This window comes from Ixodes scapularis, unplaced genomic scaffold (assembly GCF_016920785.2).
Source record: "Ixodes scapularis isolate PalLabHiFi unplaced genomic scaffold, ASM1692078v2 PGA_scaffold4__175_contigs__length_147842914, whole genome shotgun sequence".
Classification (NCBI taxonomy): domain Eukaryota; kingdom Metazoa; phylum Arthropoda; class Arachnida; order Ixodida; family Ixodidae; genus Ixodes; species Ixodes scapularis.
The window spans coordinates 13,145,226-13,163,332 of record NW_024609879.1 but is presented as its reverse complement, the minus strand read 5'-3'; the positions used below and the strand labels follow the sequence as shown (position 1 = coordinate 13,163,332).

The 18,107-nt window shown below is 45.6% G+C and overlaps 1 protein-coding gene across 2 annotated transcripts in view; it reads right to left on the bottom strand.

Moving 5' to 3' along the window:
• Positions 1 to 17,362, bottom strand: part of LOC115315203 (medium-chain acyl-CoA ligase ACSF2, mitochondrial-like) — a 90,837-nt gene extending 73,475 nt beyond the window's left edge. Inside the window, exon 1 of one of the 2 annotated variants that reach the window (XM_040210411.1) lies at positions 17,240 to 17,362. In XM_040210411.1, coding sequence (XP_040066345.1) covers positions 17,240 to 17,322 — 83 coding nt within the window. In that variant the 5' untranslated portion in view covers positions 17,323 to 17,362. The remainder of the gene's footprint in view (positions 1 to 17,239) is intronic. The other variant, XM_040210412.1, reaches the window with a different exon arrangement.
• Positions 17,363 to 18,107: the final 745 nt, after the last annotated feature.

Sequence of the window (18,107 nt, the reverse complement as noted above, 5' to 3'; positions counted from 1 at the left end):
GCATTTTACCGCGTTCTGTAGAAACGCTTCATCTGCACGCCTTTTTAGGTTTCGGTTTTTTTTTTTTGTTTTTTTTTGGGGGTTGGAGGGGGGGGGGGGCGCATCCACATGCCCGTGGTCCTGCTCCCCAATGGCTGAGACGCCCAACACATGTTGCGCCTACTTCCTTCCAATCTGCGAGGGAGGCCAGGGCCGGTTTGCTCATCTTGTGGCCGCGGCTGCAGCTGCGGCCAAGAGGGACTTTTTATGTCACGTGACGAGTTCCATGGGGACAAAGAAGTACCTAGCGTCCCTGTTTAATGGCAGAGAGGTGCGTGCCGTTTCGGGTGCAACAGTCAAATTTCGCTCACAGAAACTGACTGCAGAGGCTTTCAACTAGAGTCCAATTGACCGTCCCATCATACGTTAGGAGCGTCAGGTAAAGTTACGGCGAGGGAAAGTAAACATAAGCCAAAATAAAGGAAAAACCATGCAAAACAAATGCGGTGGTTGTGTATTTATATATCAGTGCCACCGCCGGCGCGAGCAGCGTCTGCTGCAGTCGAACGGTTAGAGCGCCGGGACTTCGCGTCGCGGCGTGAAAGTTTGCGGTTCAAATCACGGCGCAAACGCTTTTTTTTTTTATTCTGCGCGTTTGTTTTTTGTGTTTATTTTGTGGAACTTTTTTTATTAATTGACAAGACTGCAGTGTGTATTAGTACTAAATATGCGCCTCCTGGTTTTGAAAAGAGTCGTAGCAAGAGTCTTGTATATTTAAAAACACATAAAATTGTGTTTTTAACACAATTTTATGTGTTAAACAGCGCTCTTTCCTTCCTGTTGTCTCTTCCTTACGTAACTTTTTTGCGCTGTTTAAGTCAAGATGTCTATCCAACTCGCCCAGCAACTCATTTTGGTAAAATTGTAGTTGCTGAGAAAGGATGCTTGTTTCGGCCCCATTTGTGTGAAAGTCATACCGATAGTGTAATCTTGGTGTCCTTTTAATGAATCTTATGAAACGTTCATATTCGAGCGTTAACTTCGCTTGATCTTGGTTTCCTTTAATGAACATTATGAAACGATTGTAGTAGGGCGTTAACTTGGCTTACCGTAATCTTTTTTTTTCTTCCGGTTATCGTCCCAACAGTAAGACAGTAAGAACCGCGTAAGGCGCAGTAGTCTTAGTGGATGATTAATAAAAAAATATCACACTTAAAAAATAAAAAAAACACGCGCAGAATAAAAAAAAAAACAAAAGCGTTTGGGCCGAGATTCGATCCCGGAACTTACATGCCGCGATGACATGTCCCGGCGTTCTAAGCGTTCGACTAGGTAGACTTTTTTTTTTCTTTATTGCGCACAAGTCGCACATTACATATTAAAGACCCATGTACTCCGACTTAGAGCCGTCAGGAGCATTAAAATTCCTTCATTCCTGTTAGCTCTTCTAACAGGTGAAACCACATGGGCGGGGTTTCAAAACGTTCAACAACGCTCTTCACTTGGACAAGTTCGACAAAAAACAGGCGAGCCGACTTAGGGTGCTGCTCTGCGTGGCGCACCGCCATACGAGACTTCCAAAGGCTATGCAATCCTAATACCATAAACATGTCATAGGGTATGCTTTCAGGCTTCTCCACCGGAAGGAAGCGAATTGAAAAAGGATTGAGCTGTAAATCCTTTTTCAAAGTCCGTTGCAAAACGTCCCAGAAGAACACTGCATCCCAGCAGTACAAGAATCCATGTTCAATCGTCTCCGGTTGTTTGCAAAGTAGACAATTTACACTCCATGGGACGTAAATGCCTCGTCTATCAAGCCATACCTTCACGGGCAACGTTTCGCTTTGGAGGCGGAAGAAAAAGGTTGCGACACAAGGCGGGACGCACATTTTCTTTACCCGGGCAAGAACATCTTGTCCCGGACACGAAACATAAGGAAGTCTATACAACGTAGCAGGGAATAAAAGCTCAAGGAGGTCGCGCGTCAACTTTTTGCGCGTTACTGTTGATAAATATTCCCGTGAAAATCTTACGCCCAAAAAATAAAAGGCTTCTATAACTTCCTTTATAAACCTGACTGGTTTTGCTGAAGGCCCCGAGTCTGACGCGACAAAAAAGGACGGTAGGGCGTCCCTGAGCCTTGTCTGAAACATCGTTCGTAAAAGGGGGTGTCGCTGGTCACACAGAAAAAGAAGCCGCGACACAGTTTGACGAATAAAATGATGCGACAGTCCAACCCCTCCATTGGACACACGACGAAACAGATTGTCCCGACACATCGGCTCGCTAGACGACAACCAGATAAATTGTGCAAACACGCGGTGCATCTTCTGGATATAGATTCGGGGGCAGCTTGGCACCTGTAGGACATACCAAATCTTCGCGGTCAGGAAGATGTTACACACGGTTGCTCGCGTAAAAATAGACAGGTCACGATTACGCCATGAGGCGGTGCGTTTCTTTATGTCCTTGACGGCATTTTCCCAGTAAGGCTTTGTTTTCCTCAGGTGCTGTAGTGGGACTCCTAGATACTTGCACGGGGTGCACTGCCATCGAATACCTTCGTACAAAGCTGGTGTTGTAGCCCAAGTACCGTGCCAAACGCCGGAGCACTTATCGAGGTTCACTACGGCACCCGTGGAGGCGCAAAATGACTGTGTCAGTTTTAAAAAGTTAAAAAAAAAAATACGGCAATATCATCTGCGTAAGACAGCACTTTTGTCTCGACTGAGTCCATTCTAAAACCGTGCACTTTTTCACTTTGAATAACACTCAGACAAAAGGGCTCCAAGTACAACGCAAACAACAACAGGGACATGGGACACCCCTGTCTCACGGAGGAAGATACAGGTATTTTAGGGGTCAAAGAATTATTAACAACTAATTGTGTAACACACCCAGTGTACGACCATGCGTGCTCCCGCCAAAAGAACTGCCCCTACATTACCGCGTCCTAGCACTTTCCAGAGCACCTCGTGTCGGACACGATCAAAGGCCTTCTGTAAGTCTATCTGCAGCATCGCCACTTGGCCTCCTTCGTTGCTGAGTGTTTAAAATTGTTCGTGCGACATGTCTGTTTGTTTGGATACACCTTCTCCGTATGCCACATGTTTGGTGTTCACCTACTAAATTACATATGACTTGCTGGAGTCTCTTAGTTAAAACCCGTGCAAAAATGTTATAATCGACGCTGCATAAAGTGATCGGTCGGTACCCGCTTACGCGCCTTGCCGCATTCGCGTCAGTGCCTTTCGGTATAAGCACAGTATACGTTTTCAGAAAGGAAGGTTGTAATGCTTTGAATTCACACGCCTCGCGAAAGACTTCCAGGAAAAAAGGGGCTACTAAATCATTGAACTTTTGATAAAATTCTGCACTTATCCCGTCAGGTCCGGGTGTTTTATGCGCCGGCAAACCATCTATTGCCCGTTCTATTCCTCCGAGCGTAATTGGTTCCTCCAACCACTCTTTTTCATCATCTGTAAGCTGGGGTGTTCCTTGCAGTAAGCTGTCAATCTCATCCGTGTTAATCTGCTGCTGGCAGCCTCCAAATAGCTGCTTATAATATTCAAGAAAGGCATTCTCTTTAAACTTTCTGTCACCACTTATAGTACCATTGTGACTAATCATCGTTATTTCCTTATCTTGCGCGTACTTCCTTTCTTCGGCCTGGGCACGTCGAGTGGGCTGCTCGCCCAACAGAAACTTATCTGTTCCAGCTCGTACGATCGCACCGCGATAACGCTCTTGGTGTAAGTTATCTAACTGACTTCTCACTTTTTTTTTTTCTGCCACGTTCGCGCACGGGTTTTTATCTTCTTTTTCAAAAAGTTCATGCCAACACTTCTGCAATTCTTTCTCCTTCTTTCTTGACAGGTACTTTAAGTAGGAAGACCTTTCAATTTCCATTTGTTTGACCTCTTCTTTAAAATATTCCCATTTTTCAAGGAAGGATGTTTCTTTTCTGGAGGCAATTTTCTTTGCCGTCCCTATTACGCTCTCAACAAAAACAGCGTCGTCTAGCAACCTGTTATTCATTTTCCACAAGTCCCAACTAAATTTGTTCTTAGGCTGCTTGTTATTTCCCAGAGTCACAGTGACTAAGCAATGATCTGTGAAAAAAGGGGCTTCACGACGTAGCCTGATACATTGGTGATTACTTCGGCCGACATGTAGATTCGATCGAGACGCGGGTTAGATGACCTTTGAAAATGAGTAAAACGGAGAGTGTCGCGATTGGCCCTCGAGCGCGCTACGTCTTCCAGATCGTGTTCTTGCAACATTTCGATTAGTAATTCTACGCTGCTATCTCGGTACGACACGCCTGAACTTCGATCAGCCTGGCTGCATGCGCAATAGACCCTTTCCGAAATTCAGTGCCATCTGGTGGCTGAAATGGCGGTTTAACTTTTGCCATACGAATGGCGGCAATGAACCCGTAGCCTGCAATATTTTATCGGGCACCGTCACTTTTGCATGTCAATGGCAGACGAGAATAAACTTTTCGCTATACAGGTTTTTCTCAGTCATCTCTTCCAGTGTAGATTCGCACAACGATGCAACCAGTCAGAACGAAGCTCCAACCCAGACAGACGCCTTGATAAAGTTCTATCAGTCAAGGGCTTTCGAAGTCGATTTTGTGCCACTAACAGGTTCACTGGGCTCAAATTAGAGAAATGAACACTTACGCAACGCTTGCATTCAATTCCGGTTTCGCAACGTGCTAACGTCTAGAATGTATAGGCCTCGAATTTTCAGCTTAGGAGTATCTTCAACATGTTCCTTCATCAGTAAATAGAAAGCCGCCATTGGTATGGCACATATGCCATTTTTCAGATGGTGATGATAGTGATCAAAGTGGCCAGACTGAATTTCGGAAAGGGTCTATTGAAGTCTCCCAAAAGAACCACTATTCTGTCGCACTGCATGTACGAGCTTAGAAACTGAAAGAATAATACTCTCTCGTTCGCTCTGTTGGGCGCATAGATGCATGTGACTCGCCAGTCACGGTTAAATAAAGTGAAGTCACACAAAACAAAGCGCCCCAGCGTATCAACGACGACATTCAAGTCTCGCGGCGGCACTGACTTTGCTAAAAACAAAAAAACAGCCTGTCGACATCCCATTTGAGTGACTGACGCACACCTCGTAACGGTTCAAGAAAGGACGCAGCGCTTGTTCTATTTCGTCGTCGGAGGCCATTTTTGTCTCCTGGAGCGCTAGAAAATCAATTTTCTCTTCAGCCAGTATTCGCTGCAGCTGGTATTGTTTCTTCCGTGCGTTAAAGCCACGTACGTTTAAAGTCGCGAATCGTACGGACTCGTTAAATAGAAAAAACTGCTCGAGTGGTTGAGCATTGAAATTAAATCGAATAGAAAGAAACGCTACCCAACCGAGCCTCATCCTGTATCCGGAGACTTAAAACAACGGGGTGATCGTGGAAACTCACAGCGAGTCTTCTTTGCGACGGTCTTCCGTCGAAAAACGCGGTTTCACTGCACGACTCTTTTTGGGTGCAGTCCCATGAGTAGCAGTCCCGCTTGCTGGATCTGGTGCAACAGCCGGTCGCTTCCCGGTCAGACTTGAGTCCATGTCGACGTCTTTGCTGTCGTCCGCTCCTCCGTTGCTGTCGTCGTGATCAGGATGGCCTACCGTCGTTGCCCCACGTTGACAATACGCTTTCTGATCGTCGAGCTGCTCTTTCGTTCCCTCACCGGGCATGACTTGCACCTGCACCGTCGCCTCAGAATCCTGTGATGGAGTCGCTGCGTCAGGGTCCCCGTCGTCGTCGGGTTTCGACGCTCCGCTTGGTTCCGCCCGTGTCAGGGCGGCGGGCGGTGACCCTCCTACGGCTTTCTCGGCTTCAGCGTCGTCCATGACGTAGTCGGAATTGTCCTCCGACTTGCGGTCTCGGGCGATAGAAGCGTACGTCTTCACACAGTCATCCATCTCGTGACCGTACCGGTGACAGTCTGTACAGCGCGGGACGCGGCAGTCACGTCGGATGTGCCCCTTCCGCGTGCATCTAAGACACAGCGGGGCCCGTCCTGGTACGACGACAAGGACCTTGCATCCATCCAGACGGATTTCATGGGGGAGGCTGTCGACGGTGTAGCCTTCCTTGAGGGTCAGGCGTACAGACCGGGTGTTCAACTCGACAGCCTCGAAACCCTTCTCCCGGAAGAAGTCTCTGGTTATGTCAGACACCTTGCCATACCGCTCCATCTCTTTCTTTACTTGGCAGTTCGGTACGTCGTAAGGCACCCAATGCAGCTTGAGTTTGACCGCCACATTGGCGGGGTCCAGCACGAGGCAACGCCCCCCTTTCACGGTTAACTCTTTTGCATCCACTAACCTTTGCTTCGCTTGAAGCGTGTGCAGTCGGAGCATCCACACGTGATTCATTTGGTGTGGCCCCGCCGACGCCAGGTCTTTCAGCACCTCCAGCCGCCGCAGTTCGTTGCGAAAGTCTTGGATCCGGTATGGCCGGCCCTTCACATCGCAGTGAAGAATAACAGAGTTGGTGGCAACGTATCCAGTAGGCAGAGTGGGCAGGATGATCTTTTATTCTTCGGGGTTTCCAGAAACAGATGTACCACGGCCTGACACGGCCGTTTTTGCCGCTCCGACGGAGCACATGATAACACGTCCGTCGCGCTCGGCTGCCGGAAGTGGAATCCGTTCGACTAGGTAGACGATTCTCTCGACGTCTCTGGCGCATATATATAAACACACAATCATCGCCTTCGTTTTGCGGGATTTTTCTTTTATTTTGGCTTATATTTTCCTTCCCTGGCGAAGGTAAATTGACGAAGTTAACCTGCAGAAATTGGCAGGCAATAATAAGAAAGGTGGAATAGCTCTGTTCTAACACCTTCACTTAGCATCCAATGAACGAAGGTTCGATTCCCGCGATGGCCGGCGAACTTTTTCAAGAATTTGGCCAGATCGACGACGGATATCCTACGCCCCAATACGCCAAGGACAACAACCACAACTACATTCTCTACAACAACTAAACATAAAAAATGGGTGTCGTTTCTAGCGCTGGGAAGAGCCAATAACTGATATCGCTGTAGAAAAGAGGTGTGCATTCACCGCTAATAGCAGGGTACGCCCCAAAAAAACCTGGGTAGCAAAAAAAAAAAAAAAAAAAATTGCCCATTTCCCATATTAGCGTGACAAAGGCAGTTTCAACGCAGAATGTTATATATGTTAGGCATGATGTACTTGGTGCACATTTTGAGGCATGATGGCGCGACCACCGCTGTGCGAAATGTATTAGTTTAGCTTCAGGGGCGCTGGTCAAATCGTGCGCACTATCTGAGTGTCGGCGGGTCATTATGTGCCTTGTGTTCTATAGTGTATGAAGTGGCTACAACGCGTCACATCACAACGCCAAGTGCGAACAGTACAACGCTACAACTACAGGGTGTCGCAAAAGAAAATTTGTACGGTCTTTTTTACCGCAAAAATAAACTAGGCATTGCCGAACGCTCATTCTCCGACCAAAGGATGAGCTAGAGGTCACAACCAGATGCCAAAGTTTCAGCCCGATCCGATGCGTTATTCAAAAGTTATAAGTGATTTTCTGAAAATTTTAATGAGAAAAGGGAGCCCATTTTTGTCCGTTTTCGTTTTCTGGTGCCATAAAAACCACCATGTGTTCGAAAACTCCGTCGGCCGCCATTTTCTCATTGAAATTTTCAGAAAATCACCTATAACCTTTGATTAAGTTATAGGATCGGGCTGAAACTTTGGCAGCTGGTTGTGACCTCTAGCTCTACCTTTTGGCGAAGAATAAGTGTTCGGCGATGCCTAGTTTATTTTAGCGGTAAAAAAGACCGTGTAAATCTTCTTTTGTTAGACCCTGTATATAGCAGCGTAGCCTTGTGCGAGTGTTTGCAGGACGAGTATTTTACCTCTGCAAGCGCGCGCACACGTGTGAAGGCACCTCGCCATCGAGAGAACATGCGAAGAGCAGAAAAAAAATGCACCTGTGTTGAGGCAATAGAGCATGTGTTGTATTACCCAAGCATCAAGGGGAATGCAGGGGTTGGTGTTCCAGGCGCCACACGCGCACGCCTTCCCCGTATAAAATATTCGATGTAAATAACCAAAATAAAGCGTTGACGAACGCGCGTGCCAGATGCCATTTCTTTTAGGTATTTGCTTTAGAAAAGTTACTACTGCCGACGTCAGCACGTGCGGCGCGTGTAACACCAATCCCTGCATTCTCCTTGATGCTTGGGTAATATAGCGAAAGGTCTATTGAGTCAAGGCGTTGAGAGAAAAAGAGAGAAAGTGAAGACAGCGAGCTGGGCAGAACCCATACTTCGTTTCAGCTTCAGTCCAGACCACGGTGGTCCAGACGCAGCCGATGCCACAAGCACAAGCGTGTGGCCCTGAACAGTGCTTGCACTGCACGAGTGCGCGTGCTTGGCAGGGACGCTGAAAGCCCGGAGCTCGCGCTTGTAGCGTCAACTGCGTCTGGACTTAAGCTGAAAAGAAGCTTCACCTTAAGTCTCATAAAGGAACATTCATCTCATAGCCGACCGAAGATTCTTCTCATAGACGGAACCATCTCATAAACGAACATTCCTTCCTGTTGACAGGGCCGTCAGATCTGGTCCCAGGAAGGCGGCCCTCCTCTCCGATAAGGTGAGAGAAGGAGGTATGTTCTGAGTCGCCTGTTTTAAGACGTAGGCCTCTACAGCCTCGCACCCGTACCGTCCTCTGTTGCCTCACAGAAGGCTGACTGACGAAAAGGCGGGGACGCAGTGCGAACACGCTCGGGAATTAGCAGTCCTCGGATGCTGCGATTCTGCTTCTCCCTTTGCGACCTTATGCACCGAACCTGAGGGGCACTGAAAGTAGCAACTTAATGAAACTTTCCTTTTTCGAATTTCGCTTTATTTTAAAAGTTATAGGTAAAATAAAATTACAAAACCAAGAAAAAAGTAACCTCGTTCATGGCGTCCTTGGTCCCTTCAGTGGCCGAGAACTAGAGGAGGGGTAGTGAGCTCAGCGAGCCCTAAGGGCTGCCACACTCCGTGTCGACGGCTCCAGAGGGCGCAACTAAAGCATGTTCTGGATAGCTTGTATGAAGCGGGCAGCCAGGGTGGCTCGCATTGCATTTGCTGCGCGATGAAACACTAATTCGGCACGACACTTCATTGGCCACAAACGACAGCAAACACGAGTAAATATAGGTGCAGAAGAGGAGCTTTTTTCGCGCTGCCATACCGCTGAACGGCCAAATCGCAAGCCAGACCTCTACGTCGAAGGCCTTTGGAACACTCCGAACCGGTGGGATCTTCGAGCCCGTATACGACCGCAGAGACGCCGCGCACATCTGGGACCTTTCTACGCTCGCCGCTCTTCGGCACCTCATGCCACTACCCTTTTCTAGTATGCGCCGCCTTTTCCACCGCTTGGTGGCGGGTATGTCGACGGGTCATTTCTTGTTTCCGTACTTTATAAACTCCATTTGTTTCTTTTCTGATCTAAAACACCGGACAAAAACTACTTTAATAAATAACTGAAACGGTTCGTGTCATTTATATTTTGCATTTCCACTAAAAAGAAGCTTTTAGCGGCTCTACCAGTAGTAAGCCCAGGATCATAGACTTCAAATATTGCGCGACTTCGGTACCGCGGGTCACCCCTGTAGGTGGAGAAGGTTTCCAGGTCGTCCGGTTAAAATATGACGAACTGATATTTAGTTGCTCTATCCCTGCCCGCTGGCTTGCCCGAACTCCAACAGATGTGGAAACCGCAAAACAGGTAGAAGCTTAAGCATGATTGCAGGGTCCCTTTAAAGGGATCCTGAACCGAAATTTTGATTTTAGAAAAGAATGCAAACGCGCTATGCGGGGCGCTACAAACCCGAAAGCATCACTCATCAAGCGATGTGTCCAACAGATGGTCGTATTTTTGTGAAGGAAGAACGTGCTTGAACAAGGCCAAAAAAGCCCCTGACGTCGCCCGATTCTCGTTTCCTCCTCTCCTCTCTGACTCCGCGAGGACGCGAAGAGGGAAGGAAGCAAGGCTGTTTCCCTTCCTCGTCAACAGTTTTGCTGAATGCGCGGCGTCGCGATTCCCACTCAATCGCCCATTCTCATTTTACAAAAATACTGCGATCCGTTCGAGATATCGCTTTATAAGTGGTGTTTTGGGGTTTGTGGCGCCCCGTTGAACCCTCTTGCTACCTTATCTTGTGAAATACAAATTTCGGTTCAGCATTCCTTTAAGCAAATCAAAGGGGTGGAGCGAAACGTGTGACCTCTCTCCGTAGTACGCGAAAGACAAAAACGCTTGGACGAATTTTTGTCACGTAACTCTCTCTTACGCGCTGATGGGATCGTTGGGGCTGTACTCTTCGCCGTTTGCCAGGTTATAGAAATAGGCGGGCCATGTAGGTGCGGTTTCAGAAATGCGCCTTCAGTGTTCTGTTGCTTTCGTGCGTTGCAGACGCGGCCGTCGTTTTTTGCCGCAAACGGCCGGAATACGGCCATGCCAATTTTCCGGTACTGCCCATTTTTTTTTTTCAGGGTTCTTGGAATTTTTGCACTTCGTTTTGTCGTACATGCTTCGTGAAGCAACTGCTCTCCGCCGACGACGAGACTTCAGTTGAATGTGGGCAACCTTCTTTCTAGACTTTCAGTTTCTTTCTTTCTTTATTTATTTATTTAAATACCTTGGCAATCCTCAGTCAGCGTATTACATAAGGTTGTGGGTTAAAGAAAGCGAGGTTACCATTTGGCAGAACGAATGCATGTCTTGAAAAGAAACGATGGCTTCGGGCAGGCTCTTCCAGCCCACAGCTGTCGCCAGAAAAAAAGATTTAAGGAATGCTGTATTTCCACTAAAGGAAGGCAAACTTTTGAATGGTGATCAATGCGGAATGATATGCGATGAGCTCCAAGATGAATGAATTGTGTAGATGTGCATCGGAGTAAAACCTGTGGTAAAGACAATTTAGTGACGCGCCTGCGTGAGCACATAGGGGTTAGTATAAATCTTGTTTAAGTTCAGTAACACTGAAAAACCTAGAATATTGAGACGTTATAAGGCGAGCGCCACGCGTTTGAACTGATTCTAAGTCGGATACAAGGTATTTAAGATGGAGGTTCTAGACTGACGATGCATGTTTTAGTTTTGGAAGTACCAGTGTGGCATATGCAAGTCGCTTCACAGATCAGGACTCGGGACGAAGATTTTCGCGTAAGAGCCCAAGAGTACGGTTTGAGTCGGAAATGCTAGTATTAGTATAGGTGGTTTCCCAAGAAAGGTCTTGAGTGAAGTGAACTCCAAGATACTTGTAAGTCGACACGGATTTAATATATGATTGCCAACAGAATAGGAAAAGTGAAAATGTTTACGAGTTCGAAAAAACAAGAGGCATTCGGATTTTGATGTAGTTAGTAACATCTGCCACTTTGAACACCAATCGTTAATTTGGTACAGATCAGCCGGTAGGTTAAGCAAGTCATCTGTGTTCGCTATAGTTCTGTAGACTACGCAGTCATCAGCAGATCGACGAACATTAGAAGGCAATGATAAACAGGGGGTCATTATTATACACGAGAAAATAAGCGGTCCATGAACAGATCCTTGCGGTATACTGCAGGTTACAGGAGCGCTACGAAAACGGCAGTTAATTTGCACATGCTGTCTTCGAGAGGTGAGAAAGCCTTCGATCCAAGCTAGAATAGAAGAGTGAGGAGACAGTGTGGACAGCTTAGCAAGTAGAAGTTTATAAAAACGCAATCAAAATCTTTAGAAAAATCGAGAAAAATTGCATCAACTTGTAATTTTTCTAGAGAAAAATTAATTTCGTGGCAGAAAGCGGCAAGCTGCGTTTGCCATGAATGGTGCTTCCTAATGTTATGTTGCTTGTGAAAAAAGAACTTATTCCGTTTCAGGAATTGCATAACTTGAGAATGAATGACATGTTTCATAAGCTTTCAGCGTACAGAAGATAATGATATGGGCCGGTAATTTAGAGGGAAGTGTGCATCGCCACATTTGTGAACCGGAACGACTTTATCTTCTTTACAGTCGTCAGAAGCATCACCGGTATCTTAGGATTGTTGAAATAATGATGTTAGAAAAACAGTTGACAGCGGTTTAGTCATCTTCAATATTTCGCTGTTAAAGTTGTCAGCTCCTGGCGATCATGATGTTTTGAGCACGTCTATTAATTTGCTAATGGCGTCTCCAATGAACTATTTGGTTGCATGGGCGGCAAGGACAGGGGTGAAATATCTCACAGATATTTCATGCGTGTTTGTCTGCGCTTCCCGAGCCGGATAATGCATCTATCAAGGATTACATGCCATTCCTTTTTTTATTAGTAAGTACACTGCAGGCATGCACCTGATAGTAGTCATGCTTCCCTCTCAATCTCCACGGTTTTCGCGTTTCCAAATGCAAGTTTTGCTTGGCATGAAAGCAGTGGTAATTATATTTAATACTTCGCTTTTCGGCTTACAAGGAGGTACAACTATTGTAAGTGTGTCGAGAATAAGGTGTGTGTAATGAAAGTGGTTTAAAAAAAGTATGAGAGGGATCGAAAACAATTTCGTTCTCTCTGGAATGTGAATGATATGGAACAACTAATATGCAACGGCCTATACAACACAGACTTGCACGACGTCCGGCCAATGCGGAGCAGACGCATTGTAGGGTATTTCCATAATATTGCGCCAACACTAGTCCGAGGAAAAACGACCGCACGCCGGTACGTCTGGATGCCAAGCTGTGGTTCAAAACTGGACAGTTGGGCTGCGTTGGAATCAATTTTCGGCCGGTATTTGCAGCGATATAGCAAAGTATCGCCATGCTGCTTAGGAACGGAAATGACATCTGAACATCGTGTTACGAACGCTTATTCAATTTAATTTTATTCTGGAGCGCAAGAATGAGCGCTTCTGTGGCACACCAGAGAAACTGCAAACTTCAACAGGCCTCTGGGTTTCCTTCGAAACTTTTGGCGCACATCTGCCACTCCAGTGTCGAGCCAGAGAAAATCAAAGTTTGGCATGCTTCAAATCCCCAAATTATGATTTATTTTGACAGCTGTGGCTGAAGTCTGGTATTTACTTCGCTACTCCTTTGGCGCATCAGTGAAATGGAAATATTTGGTATGTTCGAAATCGCCAAATAAGACGCTATTTTGACAGTGATGGCTTATATCTGGCACTTACTTCGGCACCCATGTGGCGGCCCACAGAAAAGCCAAACTTTGGTATGTCCAGAACCAAAAATTAATATTTACATTTGCAGCTAAGCCCCAAGTCTGGCACCTCTTTTGTCAAAACTGTAGCGGACCAGACAAAAGCCGAATGGTGGCGTGTTTGAAACCCCCAAATTATGCGTTACTTTGGCAGCTCTGGCTCAAGTATTGCACGTATTTGGCACTCCTGTGGCGGCGCAGAGAAAAGCCGAACTTTGGCATGTCCGGAACCCAAAATTAGTATTTACTTTTGCAGTTATGGCTCAAGTCTGTCCATCCTTTGGTGGACTAGACAAAAGCCAAACTTTGGCGTGTTCGAAATCCCCAAATTAGGCATTACTTTGGCAGCTCTCTCTCATGTATTGCACGTATTTCAGCACTCCTGTGGCGGCCCAAAGAAAAGCCAAACTTTGGCATGTCCGGAACTAAAAATTAGTATTTACTTTGGCAGTTATGGCTCAAGTCTGGCACTTCTTTTCGCACAACTGTGGCGATCCAGAGGAAAGCCAAAATTAGGCGTGTCTGAAATCCCCAAATTAGACGTTACTTTGGCTGTTATGGCTCGAGTATTGCACGTATTTCGGCACTCCTGTGGCGCCCCAGAGGAAAGCCAAAGTTTGGCATGTCCGGAACCCAAAAGTAGTATTTACTTTTGCAGTTATGGCTGAAGCCTGTTACTTCCTTTGGCACAACTGTGGTGGACTAGACAAAAGCCAAACTTAGGCTTGTCCGATATCCCTAAATTAGGCGTTACTTTCGCAGTTTTGGCTGAAGTTTTACATGTATTTTGGCACTGCTGTGGTGGCTCAGAGAAAAGCCAAACGTGGGGGTGTCCGGAACGGAAAATTAGTATCCACTTTGGCAGTAATGACTCAAGTCTGACACTAACATCGGCACTCTGTGGCAGCCCAGAGAAAAGCAAAAATTTGGCTTTTCCGGGACCCAAGAATTCTTCTTTACTTTGGCGGTTATGGCTCAAATATAGCGCTAACTTTGGCACTCCTGTAGCGGCCCAGAGAAAAGGCAAACTTTGTCATGTCAGGAACCCAAAGTTTCTATTTACCTTCGCAGTTATGGCTCAAGTATTGCACGTATTTTGGCACTCCTGTGGCGGCCAAGAGAAAAGTCGAAATTTGGCATGTCCGGAACCCAAAAATTAGTATTTACTTTTGCAACTATGGCTCAAGCCTGGTACTTCCTTTGGCACAACTGTGGCGGAACAAAGAAAAGGCAATCTTTGGCGTGTCCGAAATCCCTAAATTAGGTGTTGCTTTGCCAGTTACGGCTGACTGTTGCATTTATTTTGGCCCTGCTGTGGTGGCACAGAGAAAAGCCAAACTTCGGCGTGTCCGAAACCCGAAAGTAGCAATTACTTTGGCAGTTGTGGCTCAAGTCTGACACTAACTTTTGCACTCCTGTGGCGGCCCATAGGAATGCCAAGCATTGGCATGTCCGGAACCCAAAATTAGTATTTACTTTGGCAGTGATGGCTGAAGTATAGCACTAACTTCGACACTCCAGTGGCATCCCAGAGAAAAGCAAACTTTGGCGTGTCCGGAACCCAAATTTAGTATTTACTTTTGCAGTTATGGCTCAATTCTGGCAATTTCTTGGGCACAACTGTGGCGGACGAGACAAAAGCCAAACTTTGGCGTGCTCGAAATCTCCAAATTAGGCGTTCCTTTGACAGTTATGGCTCAAGTATTGCACGTATTTTGGCACCCCTGTGGCGGCCCAGCGAAAAGCCAAACTTTGGGATGTCGGGAACTCAAAATTAGTTTTTACAGCCATAACTGCAAAGTATTTACTTTGCAGTTATGGCTCAAGTCTGGCACTTCCTTTGGCACAATTCAGGCCGACCAGAGAAAAGCCACACTTTGACATGTCCGAAACCTAAACTTAGTATTTAGTTTTCAGTTATGGCTCAAGTATGGCACTAACTTGTACACTCACGTGGCGGCCCAGAGAAAAGCCATACTTTGGCATGTCCGAAACACAAAATTAGTATTTTATTTGGCAGTTATGGCTCAAGTCTGGCATTTCCTTTGGCATAATAGCGGCCAACCAGAGAAAAGCCAAATTTTGGCACGTCCAAAATCCCCAAATTAGGCGTAACTTTCGCAGTTATGACTCAAGTATTCCATGTATTTTCGCCCGTCCTTTGACGGCCCAGAGAAAATCCAAAATTTGGCATGTCTGGAACCCTAAAAGATTATTTACTTTTGCAGTTATGGCTCAAATCTGGCACTTTCTTTGGTACGTGGTGGACCAGACAAAACACAAATTTTGGCGTGTTCGAAATCCCCAAATTAGGCATTACTTGGGCCGTTATGGCTGAAGTCTGGCACTTCCTTTTGCACAACTGTGACGGACCAGAGAAAATCCAGACTTTGGTATGTCGGAAACCCAAAATTAGTGTTTACTTTTGCAGTTTTGGCTCAAATCACACATCCTCTGGCACAACTGTGGCGGACCAGAAAAAAGCCAATCTTTGGCGTGTCCGAAGTCCCCAAATTAGGCGTTACTTAGGCTCAAGTGTTGCACGTTTTTGGGCAGTCTTGGTTGCGGCCCAGAGACATGCCAAACTTTGGCCTGTCCGGAACCCAAAATGTGTATTTACTTTGGCAGTTATGGCCCAAGTCTTGGACTTCCTTTGGCACAACTGTGGCGGACCAGAGAATAGCCAAACTTTGGCATGCCCTTGTATCGCCCTACTGGGGCTAAAGTTAGGCCCTTACGTTTGCCACATTTTCGCCCAAATTGGGGTTTATCTGAGTGGTACCTGTGTGGTCATTCGTACAAAATAAAACCGATCGAATCACGGGTTCCCCAATTAAGTATTTGCGGACCTTTGTTATGCAACTAATATAAATAAGATAATAAATATTAGTGAATCAACTTTTTATTTTATTTATGCCGGTAAAGCGAGTATGCTTTTGAACGGTGATGACGCCTCGGAACTTATAGACGATGAGAAACGAATATAGTCAATTATTAAATATAGCTTGCGGGTATTCCGTATTGTCATAAGCACATCTTACTACTGCCAAGAAAGTGCATGTTATATAATTTAAATTTTTTATACACAATTAAATTATTGCAATCCCATATTGAATGCAACTACCCATACTAATGTATAACATATTGATGTTACAAAACTACTCAGAACAATTTGTACGTCAAAAAGTAAATATCCACTTAATGATATATCTGCCAAATTTAGTGAAATATTTTTTTTTCATTTAAACATTGTTTATGTGAAAAAAAATATTATTGAAACTAATCTACCACAACGCTACGTCGAAAACTTGGCGAAACCGACCCTTAAAACACATAAGTATAGAACACAAAAAGGAACATTAAAAGTATGTTTCTAAAGAACACAATATGGCTACTAAACTACAGATTATACTTTGCCGACTACTCTTACTGGGAACTCGCGCGTTGACGATTCCAGCCATATATCAAAAAGCATCTTACAAGAAGTGTTTACTTAAAACCAAATTGCCTACAATGAGTGCTGATTCTTTCAAGCTAAGGTTCTCTGGCTTCGCATTGTGTCATCGCTGCAAATTTTCTAAGATTCAGTTACCGTTGTATAAAAATTCCTTTCGTGCCGGAGTCACGACCGCTAAATTCGGTGCCAGTCATGCTGTTTCCCATTTTTTTATCACCTTTCAAAATTTTTTAGTGTTGGAAAGAATGAAAAAAAATATTATTTTTACAATATCTATTTTCTTATTTTAAATAAAAAAATGCGAATGCCAGGATGTTTATTCTCATCAGAACCTTTTTAACGTATCTTTATTCAATCGGTCCCTTCTAGTCCACGTGGAGACATATTTAGTACGCACTGTGCTTCGGGAAATTATGAAGGCTTAGGTTGCCCAGAATGTTGAATTCTGGGCATGGCTGCCAAGAATTAAAAAAAAAAACAACAACATAATTTAGTTAATTTTTTTTACGCGCTTTTCAGACTGATATTCAAGCTCGTAAATGTGCCAAGGCGGTTGCACTTACCGTTTGTGGCTTTGAATTTTTTTCGCCTTTTTCGTCGCGCAGCGCAGATGATTTAACGCGACCCGAGCGCGAATCGAGAGCATCTTGATTGCGGGCTTTACAGGCAGAAACACGTCAGTGTCTCGAGTGATGGCGGAATATATCGTTCGGCCAAATGGGACAGGACCCCGTCACGTGGTCTCACAAAGCCACTCCCACAGTATATGTGTGGGGGAGGGGGGGGGGGGGGGTTACGGAGGAGAAGAGAACCATGGCACTCTAAGCGGCTGCTTAACCAAAGAGGGGGCGAACATCTGCGAAACATCCGGTGTAATCGTTTTTGTCGATTGAATGTTGGGTGGTGTGACGCGTTAATAAAACGTTTTAGGGACTGTGCAAGCGAAGCTCCTATAATGCATTTTACGTTATGGAATACCGCTGCCACGGCAGCAGTCTCATTGCGTCGATCAAGCGGCACCAGAAGCGTATCTCTAGGGCGCTCACCGTCTTTATTTGCTACTACCAGCGAGCCTTATATTGATTAACATCGCAATTGATTTTGGCTCAAAAATTATTCAATTAGAATACTTAATTACTCTAAAAAAGTAATTTGACGCTGCTCGATGAAGTAGTCATTACTTTCCCAATAGACCCTCTCCGATATACAGTCTGGCCACTTTGATCACTATCATCATCTCTGGAGCGGCATCTGTGCCATACCAATGGCGGCCTTCTAGTGACTGATAACGGAAGACGTTGAACATGCTCCTAAGTGGATCTTGCGAGGACTGTACATTCGGGGTGTCAGTACGACGCGACGTGGGAATGGAACACAAGAGCTACGTAAGCGTTTATTTCTAATAACTCAGATTCAGTCAATTTGTGGGCG